Source organism: Zophobas morio, unplaced genomic scaffold, assembly GCF_036711695.1.
Source record: "Zophobas morio isolate AGI-343-1 ecotype UQ-CSIRO unplaced genomic scaffold, CSIRO_AGI_Zmor_V1 ptg000006l, whole genome shotgun sequence".
In the NCBI taxonomy this organism is placed as follows: Eukaryota; Metazoa; Arthropoda; class Insecta; order Coleoptera; family Tenebrionidae; genus Zophobas; species Zophobas morio.
The window spans coordinates 5,043,673-5,054,056 of NW_026972111.1; the positions used below are offsets into that span (position 1 = coordinate 5,043,673).

Consider the following 10,384-nt stretch of genomic DNA (forward strand, 5'->3'; position numbering starts at 1 on the left):
TACTGTGAAGTTGTAATTTTAGCACACAGTTCACTTTTTTCGTAAACGAAGAGTGACAAAGATGAATGATGGAAAACTCTTGATGATCATTATCGCGTTAGTCGTAAGTTTAGTAACCTACTTTACAGTTATATCTATCTCTGTTTTACTTAGTTACTCTCCATAAACTTAATCATCGTGGGTTCCGAGGTTCTCAAAGACGAAGAGAAAGGAATTGAGAGATTTACCAACTCTTCTGGTGCTCTCGCTATAATCGTCGGATTTTCATCATTCCTTACAATCATTTGTCTACCTGGTGGAACTTACGTGACGAAAACAATTGTGAGAATGTACATACCTTTCGTCGTCGTCTTACTCTACAAGTTTTTTCAGTACTTTATTTTTCTTTTCATTGTTTTCATCATGGAACTGGTTTTAAGTGGGTTAGCTCTGGCGGCCGTTTCCGACAACAATGACATAAGTCGCATTATGAAACTAGTTTTCGATAGTTACGCCCAAAATCAGACGTACACGAACAAACTTAGTGTTGATACTATTCAACACCATGTAGGTTATCTAAATCAAGTACTCACTCTGATTAACCAAGTTTTCAGTTGAGATGTTGCGGGTTTGATGGTCCACAATACTGGACCTCGCTTGGCTTCAAGGAGTATCCTGATAGTTGCTACCAGGATCCTCTCACTAAAAAAAATTTGCACAGTGTAGGATGTCTGGGTAGTTTTCGTGGAAGAATGATGCCGAAAATTACGGTTATTGGGGTATTAGCGCTTCTGCTTGCACTGATTAAGGTATTTGTGTGATGAATTAACCCATAAAACTAAGGAACAAGTTCTAGAATTTTGTTGTTTCGTGGATTGTCATTACGGACAAAGTCGCCTACCAACAGTTTCTATTCGTGATTGTTGCTACTGTGTTTTTAGTTTACGAATACCGGAGGGGTCACTAGACACAAAATCAACAAGTGCATTTTTTAGATAAATTATAAAGACTGATTTTGAAGATTTTATTTTTTGTGATAACGCCTGTATGTGCCTAGATTTTTTTAATTTTTGTTAATAAAGATTCGCCGCTTCCTCGAGATGGGTAATACAACTACAGACCACAAATTGTTAAAAAAGAACTTTTAATTAACTTATTTTCATATTGGCAGTAGATGGCACTACGATACATAAAAATTACGCTACTTTTCCGTCCTCATTGAAATAAGGACCTTCCCAACATTCTTCCTCTGCGCCAACAACTTCGTGGCCTCTACCACCCTCTCCATCGGAAGAACCTCATGGATTTTCACCCTCAACTTCTCTTCTTTCACCATTTCGAAAATCTTTCTCAACGCATCTCTCACCCTTTCTGGATCTTTATCAATCAGAGTGCCTAAATGAAGCCCCGCTGCCACCCGATTATAAACAATCAAGTCTTCCAATCTCACGTTTTTGGTTGTCCACCAGCCTTTCAGGAAAGTCAAAACCGACAACTTATTCTCATTCTGGATCAAATTATTGGCCCCAATTAAGACGATCCGACCCAGAGGCTTCAACTGGGTTTCCAAAAACCCGTAAAGAGGTCCGGCGTACGTCGATAGAATTAAATCAAACCCTCCTGGACACATCTGCGCTAGGTTTTTCTCACAGTCTGAATCGAGAGTCAAGGTTTTATCGACCCCGTTTTTCTGGACTTCGGGGTACTTTTCAGGGGAGGTGGTTCCCACGACGGTGACGCCATCTATGTTTTTGGAGAGTTGTGTGGCCGCCCAACCCACGCCCCCTGGAATTTTTGTTTTTAGTTACAAAGAAAATCAACAGATGGCGCTTTTTTGATTTATTTATGTAGAACAGTACTTAAGTAATTTTAATTGTCTCACCTCCACATGATATGATAAGCACAGTTTGATTCTGCTTTAAATTCCCTAGTTCTATAATGGAAAAATAGGCTGTCAGATAGTTCACAAAAATGGCTGCACCTTGTTCAAAGGTAATGTAGTCGGGCAATGGGTATATTTTATCTGGGGCCACCCGTAGTACGTCACGGTACATACCGCAATGATAATCGTAGCAAATAACTCGTTGCCCCACCTGTAACCCCCATTTTAACTAGACAATAACATCAATTAAAAACTATCCAACCTGTAAATCTGTACTTTCAACCCCTACAGCTGTGATAGTACCCACACATTCCATCCCCAAAACGAAGGGTAGTTTCTTCTGGTACATCAACCCTTGTCTCGTGTACAAATCGGCGAAGTTGACGCCCCCATATTCGACCTTGACTTCAATCCGCCCATCCAAAGCAGGTTGTTCGAACTGCTCCACCTACAACTCAATTATTATTTTTTGGTTTTGAGTGGACGCTCAAACGAACACTGAGGACGTCGTAGTTGCCGAACTTTTTCACTACCACTGCTTTGCTCGTCTCCATTTTTCTATTTCTGCGGTGTTATTTGAAATGTTTGGTGTTGTTAACAGGTGGTTCGACCTTGAACGAGATGGAGCGCTGTCATGGTCAAGGTTGCGCTGATAAGAGCCGGCTTGGTAATAAATATCGCGGTGTTATCAGTCTGACGTTTCTTTCTTGCGGCGTGGTGACCGCAATGTGACGATTTTGTTTGTTTTTTTTTTATTTACTTTGTGGAATTTAAAATTGCCGCCACTGAGACGTCTGTCATTGGTAGCAAAAGGGCGATGTTGGTTGCAGCGATACAGGCGTTTAACAAAAGTAACACGTTGGAAGATTAAAATAATTATTGTAGTTGGTACAGAGACATTTTCTTTAGATTCTTATAATTGATTTAACTGTTGTTAAAATAAATTGAGTGCTGATTTTTTAAATGTTAGAAATTAAGAGTATGATTCCACTTTTAATGCATTTTAACGACACAGAAAGGGCGCGGTATTTATTTTAGAGAAGCGTTATAGTTTAAATTAAATGACGGTTGATTACTCCTCGACTTATGTTGGCAACAGTGTTTGTTTCTAAATACAGTAGCGGTCATTTCTACGGAACCACTCGATAAAAAGTCAAGTTGGTAGCCCTGTCATCTAGTACTTTACGCCGAACGCGGTTGGTAGCGGTAGTTGATACGGCAATCGAAACTACTACAACACGAATGTTTCGGTTGCCCTCCGCTATGCCGCACTGTATCCCGTGCAGACTGTATGTTCTGTTCATCTATTTATTAAAATAAAATATCTACATTGACAATGGGGCCATCTAACCTGTCAAATTTTTGACACATATGTTTTCCCCCAGAAACCCGTCAAGGTCACTTACACCAAACAAATTTTGAAAATTTACACTAGGGAGTGGTTCTATAGAAAAGATCGCGACTTTAGGAATAAAATTAACTACAATAAATAAATTTTATAATATTTTTAACGATACGTTTTACTTTCGGCAAATGACACTAGATTTACCAGAATATTATCATTTTGGACATTTCAGTTTTGGGATTTTTCAGTTTACTCATTATTCAATTTTTCGATCTTACGATTTTGCAGGTTTTTGATTTTTCAATTTTTCGATTTTTTTAAGGTTTCGATATTTCGATTTCTCAGTTTTTGGATATTTCCGTTTTGGGATTTTTCAGTTTTTCGATTCGTCAGTTTTTCTTCCATTTTTCAGTTTTTCGATATTTCAGTTTTGGGATTTTCCAATATTTCTGTTCTTCGACTTTTCCATTTTTGACTTCTGGATTTTTCGATGTGTCGACTTTTTACTTTTTTGATTTTTAAATTTTATATCTCAATTTTTTGGTATTTTAATTTTTCAATATGTATTTAAAATTTTCGATTTTTCGATTTCTCGATTTTACATTTCAGCTCTTTCATATTTCAATTTTTCAAATGTTTCGATTTCTTAATCTATCTTCCCGGTTTTAGATTTTCTGTTTTTCAATTGTCGTTTTTTCAAATTTGCGATTTTTCAATTTTTCAAATTTGACATTTAAACTGTCAGTTTTTCGATTTTTCAATTAATCGATATTTTGATTTTCCCATTTCTTGACTTTCGAGGGTTTCCATATTCCTGTTCTTCAATTCTTTAATTTTTCGATTTTTCAGGTTTTTGATATTTTATTTTTTAATTTTTTTAAGGTTTCAATTTTTCGACTTCACTTTTTGGATTTTTCTATTGCTCAATTTTTCGACTCTTAAGGTTCTCAGTTTTTGGATATTTCAGTTTTCGGATTTTTCAGGTTTTCCATTTTTCACTTTTTTTTTTCATTTTTCAGTTTTTCGATATTTCAGTTTTAGGATTTTTCAATATTTTGATTCTTCGACTTTTCGATTATTGGCTTCTGGAGTTTTCGACGTGTCGATTTTTTTACTTATTCTATTTTTCAATTTTTCGATTGCTTAATCTTTCGATTTTTCGACTTCCCGGTTTTAGACTTTGTTTTCAATTTTTCGATTTTTCAATATTTTCATTGCCCGATTTAGTTTCCCATTTTTAGTTTTTCTTTCATTTTTCAGTTTTTCGATATTTCAGTTTTGGGATTTTTCAATATTTCGACTTTTCGATTTTTGACTCCTGGATTTTGCGATGTATCGATTTTTTTACTTTTTCGATTTTTTAATTTTGAAAATTTTAGATTTTTCGATTTCTCGATTTTCCAATTTTTTAATTTCTCAGTTTTGGGATTTTTCAGTTTACTTATTATTCAATTTTTCGATCTTACGATTTTGTAGGTTTTTGATTTTTCAATTTTTCGATTTTTTTAAGGTTTCCATATTTCGACTTCACTTTTTTGATTTTTCGATTTCTCAATTTTTCGATTCTTTAGGTTCTCAGATTTTGGATATTTCAGTTTTGGGATTTTTCAATATTTTTGTTCTTCGACTTTTCCATGTTTGACTTCTGGATTTTTCGATGTGTCGACTTTTACATTTTTGGATTTTTAAATTTTAGATTTCTCAATTTTTTGGTATTTTAATTTTTCAATATTTAAAATTTTAAAGTTTTCGATTTCTCGATTTTTCATTTCAACTTTTCCATATTTCAAGTTTTCAAATGTTTCGATTTCTTAATCTATCGATTTTTCGACTTCCCGGTTTTAGATTTTCTGTTTTTAAATTGTCATTTTTTCAAGTTTTAGATTTTTCAATTTTTCAAATTTGACATTTAGACTGTCAATTTTTCGATTTTTCAATTAATCGATATTTTGATTTTCCCATGTCTTGACTTTCGAGGCTTTCAATGTTCCTGTTCTTCAATTCTTTAATTTTTCGATTTTTCAGGTTTTTGATTTTTTATTTTTTTATTTTTTTAAGGTCTCAATTTTTCGACATTTTAGGTTCTCAATTTTTGAATATTTCAGTTTTCGTATTTTTCGATGTGTCGATTTTTTACTTTTTGGTTTTTCAATTTTTTAATTTTTAAAATTTTAGATTTTTCGATTTCTCGATTTTTTAATTTTTTAATTTCTCAGTTTTAGGATTTTTCAGTTTACTCATTCAATTTTTCGATCTTACGATTTTGTAGGTTTTTTGGATTTTTCAAATTTTTCGATTTTTTTAAGGTTTCGATATTTTGACTTCACTTTTTGATTTTTCGATTTCTCAATTTTTCGATTCTTTAGGTTCTCAGTTTTTGGATATTTCAGTTTTTCGATTTGTCATTTTTCCTTTATTTTTCAGTTTTTCGATATTTCAGTTTTGGGATTTTTCAATATTTCTGTTCTTCGACTTTTCCATTTTTGACTTCTGGATTTTTCGATGTGTCGACTTTTTACTTTTTTGATTTTTAAATTTTATATCTCAATTTTTTGGTATTTTAATTTTTCGACTTCCCGGTTTTAGATGTTCTGTTTTTCAATTTTTCGATTTGTTAATTTTTCATTCACAATTTATCGAGATTTGATTGTTCAGGTTTTCGATTTTTCAGTTTTTCAATTTTTTATGTTGGTCTATTTCGTTTTCTCAGTTTTTCCAGTTTTCCATTTTTCGTTTTTTGATTTTTCCGCTTTTCCAATTTTTCAACTTTTAACTTTTTGTTTGTCGATTTCTCTATTTTTCGATTTTTCGACTTCTTATTTCGATTTTCCGGTTTTTTTATTTTTCCAAAATCGCGACTTTCGATTTTCCAAGTTTTTGATTTTTCAATTTCATAATTTCGGAGTTTTTTAATTTTACTATTTTACAATTACCTATCTGATTTACCATTTTTCGGTTTTAAAATTATTCGAATTTCACTTTTAAATTTTTGCAATTTTCCAGATGTACAGTTTATTAATATAATTTTTGGATTTTACAATTATCCAATTTTTTAATTTTATCAAATTTTTTATTTTTCAATTGTTTGATATCCGAAATTTAGAATTTTTTCGATTTCAAAATTTCTAGATTTTTGAATTTTTGATTACAGTTGCTAGATTATAAAATTTCGGTTTCCAATTTTCCAAATTTTTGATTTATCAATTTCATAATTTTGCAATTTTTTGATTTTTCTTTTACAATTTTTCTAGTAATCAGTTATCCAGTTTTTAAGTTTTTGATTTTACAAAATAAAATTTTTGCACTTCTCAATTTTTCAATCGTTCGGTTCGGTTGTGAAATTCTTCGATTTTTTGATTTTTCGATTTTTCATTTTTCAGTTCGAGTTTACAATTATCCAATCTAATTTTGCAATTTTCGTTTTTACAATTTTTTCTCAGTTATTCGGTTTTTATTGATCAATTTTTTTTTAATGTATCATTTTTAAAACGTTTGTTTTTTTTACTATTCAATTTTTGATGTTTCAATTATCCGAATTTCATTATTTCAATTTAAAAAATTTTTCAAAATCTCGAATTTTAATTTTCCCAATTTTCCATGTTTTTGATTTTCCAGTTTGATAATTTCGTAATTTTTAAATTTTGTTGTCCGGTTTTTCATCAATCAATTTTTCAATTTTATAATTCTGTTTTTAAAATTTTTCATTCCAATTGTTCAATTATTGATTTTTCAAATATGTATCCGAATTTCATTGTTCCTATTTTCCAATTTTTTACATTTTTAGTTTTTCAAAATTTGGATTTTCAGTTTAAGTTTTTGATTTTTCTATTTTCCATTTGTCTGATTTTTCAATTTTTCGATTTTCAATTTTAAATGCATGCAATTTTTCGTTTTACACTTTAGTATTCTTTTGATTTTTCAATTATATTTTTTATTTTTTCAATTTCTTAATTAGGTACCCGGTTTTTTTTAATCGATTTCCAATTTTTGATTTTTCAATTATCAAATTTTCCAATTTTTTCATTTTTCAATTGTTCAATGTTTCAAATTTCCCGATTTTTCAACTTCTCGTTTTTTTGATGTTTTAAGTGTTTTTTGATTTCTCGATTTATCGAGATTTGGATTTTTCGATATTATTGATTGTCAATAATAAAAAGTTAAAAATTGAACAATTTATAAATTGTTCAATTTTTAACTTTTCGATTTTGGCCTATTTCGGTTTTTCAGTTTTTCCAGTTTTCCATTTTTTCGTTTTTTGATTTTTCCGCTTTCCCAATTTTTCAGCTTTTAACTTTTTGTTTGTCGATTTCTCTATTTTTCGATTTTTCGACTTCATTACTTTTCGATTTCTCGTTCTTTTGATCTTTCAATCTCTCAATTTTTCAATTTTTCGAAATTTTTAAGTTTTTTGATTTCTCCATTTATCGAGATTTTGATTTTTCGATATTTTGATTGTCAATTTCTCAATTTATAAATTCTTTAATTTTCAACTTTTCGATTTTGGCCTATTTCGGTTTCTCAGTTTTTCCAGTTTTCCATTTTTTCGTTTTTTGATTTTTCCACTTATCCAATTTTTCAACTTTTAACTTTTTGTTTTTCGATTCCTCTATTTTTCGATTTTTCGACTTCATCACTTTTCGGTTTCTCGTTCTTTTGATCTTTCAATCTCTCAATTTTTCAATTTTTCGAATTTTTAACTTTTTTGATTTCTTGATTTATCGAGATTTCGATTTTTCGATATTTTGATTGTCAATTTCTCTATTTATAAATTGTTCAATTTTTAACTTTTCGATTTTTCGATTTTGGCCTATTTCGGTTTCTCAATTGTTCGACTTTTCGACTCCACGATTTCTTGATCTTTTGATTTTTAGACTTCCCGGTTTTAGATTTTCTGTTTTTCAATTCCCGTTTTTTCAAATTTTCGATTTTTCAATTTTTCAAATTTGACATTTAAACTGTCAATTTTTCGATTTTTCAATTAATCGATGTTTTGATTTTCCCATTTCTTGACTTTCGAGGGTTTCGATATTCCTGTTCTTCAATTCTTTAACATTTCAATTTTTCATTTTTTAGTTTTTTAAGGTTTCGATTTTTCGATTTCACTTTTTGGATTTTTCGGTTGCTCAATTTTTCGACTTTTTAGGTTCTCAATTTTTAGATATTTCAGTTTTCGGATTTTTCAACATTTCGGTTCTTTGACTTTTTGATTTTTGACTCCTGGATTTTTCGATGTGTCGATTATTTTACTTTTTCGTCTTTTCAATTTTTAGATTTTTTAATTTTTAAAATTTTTGATTTTTCGATTTCTCGATTTTTCAGTTCAGTTCTTCGATATTTGAATTTTTCAAGTTTTCGAATTTTTCAAGGGTTTCGATTTCTCAATCTTTTGATTTTTCGACTTCCCCGTTTTGGATTTTGTGTTTTTCAATTATCATTTTGTCAAATTTTCGATTTTTTAATTTTTCGAATTTGACTTTCATAAACTCTCAATTTTTTGATTTTTCAATTAATCGATGTTTTGATTTTTCCATTTCTTGACCTTCGAGTGTTTCGATTTTCCCGTTCTTCAGTTCCTCAATTTTTTGATTTTTCAGGTTTTTGATTTTTTCAATTTTTCGATTTTTGAAGGTTTCTATTTTTTGACTTCATTTTTTTTGATTTTTCGATTTTTCAGTTTTAGGATTTTTCAATATTTCAATTCTTCGGCTTTTCTATTTTTGACTTCCAGTTTTTCGATATCTCTACAGTTTTACTTTTTCGATTTTTCAATTTTTGGATATTTAAATTTTAGATTTTTCAATCTTGATATTTTAGTTTTTCAATTTTTCGACTTCCTGGTTTTAGATGTTCTGTTTTTCAATTTTTCGATTTGTTAATTTTTCATTCCGGATTTATCGAGATTTGATTGTTAAGGTTTTCGATTTATCAGTTTTTCAATTTTTTACTTTGGCCTATTTCGGTTTCTCAGTTTTTCCAGTTTTCCATTTTTTCGTTTTTTGATTTTTCCGCTTTTCCAATTTTTCAACTTTTAAACTTTTTGTTTGTCGATTTCTCTATTTTTCGACTTCATCACTTTCGATTTCGCGTTTTTTTGATCTTTCAATCTCTCAATTTTTCGAATTTTTAAATTTTTTGATTTCTCGATTTATCGATATTTTGATTGTCAATTTCTCAATTTATAAATTGTTCAATTTTTAACTTTTCGATTTTTCGATTTTGGCCTATTTCGGTTTCTCAATTGTTCGACTTTTCGACTCCACGATTTGTTGATCTTTTGATTTTTCGACTTCCCGGTTTTAGATTTTCTGTTTTTCAATTGTCGTTTTTTCAAATTTTCGATTTTTCAAATTTTCAAATTTGACATTTAAACTGTCAATTTTTCTATTTTTTAATTAATTGAAGTTTTGAATTTTCCATTTCTTGACCTTCGAGTGTTTCGATTTTCCCGTTCTTCAGTTCCTCAATTTTTTGATTTTTCAGGTTTTTGATTTTTTCAATTTTTCGATTTTTGAAGGTTTCTATTAGACTTCATTTTTTTTGATCTTTCGATTTTTTAGTTTTAGGATTTTTCAATATTTCAATCCTTCGGCTTTCTATTTTTGACTTCTGGATTTTTCGATGTGTCTACCGTTTTACTTTTTCGATTTTTCAATTTTTGGATTTTTAAATTTTAGATTTTTCAATCTTTTGATATTTTAATTTTTTAATATTTCTTAATCTTTCAATTTTTCGACTTCCTGGTTTTAGATGTTCTGTTTTTCAATTTTTCGATTTGTTATGTTTTCATTCCCGATTTATGGAGATTTGATTGTTCAAGTTGTCGATTTATCAGTTTTTCACTTTTAACTTTTTGTTTGTCGATTTGTCTATTTTTCGACTTCATCATTTTTCGATTTCTCGTTCTTTTGATCTTTCAATCTCTCAATGTTTCAGTTTTTCGAAATTTTAAGTTTTTTGATTTCTCGATTTATCGAGATTTGGATTTTTCGATATTTTGATTGTCAATTTCTCAATTTATAAATTGCTCAATTTTTAACTTTTCGATTTTGGCCTATTTCGGTTTCTCAATTGTTCATCTTTTCGACTCCAGAATTTCTTGATCTTTTGATTTTTCGATTTTTCAGTTATCCGATTTTTTTAAATATGGGAGTTTCGATTTTTCGTTATTCGGTTTTTAA

General features: G+C 29.8%; 2 protein-coding genes across 2 annotated transcripts; one reads left to right on the forward strand and one right to left on the reverse strand.

Annotated features, from left to right (window-relative positions):
• On the forward strand, positions 1-1,309 carry LOC135123384 (CD151 antigen-like). Its single transcript, XM_064047990.1, has 5 exons — positions 1-103; positions 154-321; positions 373-546; positions 594-788; positions 836-1,309. The coding sequence occupies exons 1-5, from the start codon at positions 62-64 to the stop codon at positions 944-946; spliced, it is 690 nt and encodes a 229-aa protein (XP_063904060.1). The 5' UTR covers positions 1-61; the 3' UTR covers positions 947-1,309.
• Positions 1,107-2,588, reverse strand: LOC135123382 (synaptic vesicle membrane protein VAT-1 homolog). Its single transcript, XM_064047988.1, has 4 exons — positions 2,359-2,588; positions 2,124-2,309; positions 1,862-2,072; positions 1,107-1,764 (listed from the first exon to the last, which is right to left on the reverse strand). Exons 1-4 carry the CDS (start codon positions 2,413-2,415, stop codon positions 1,181-1,183), a joined length of 1,038 nt encoding a protein of 345 aa, XP_063904058.1. The 5' UTR covers positions 2,416-2,588; the 3' UTR covers positions 1,107-1,180.
• Between the last annotated feature and the right edge of the window lie 7,796 nt (positions 2,589-10,384).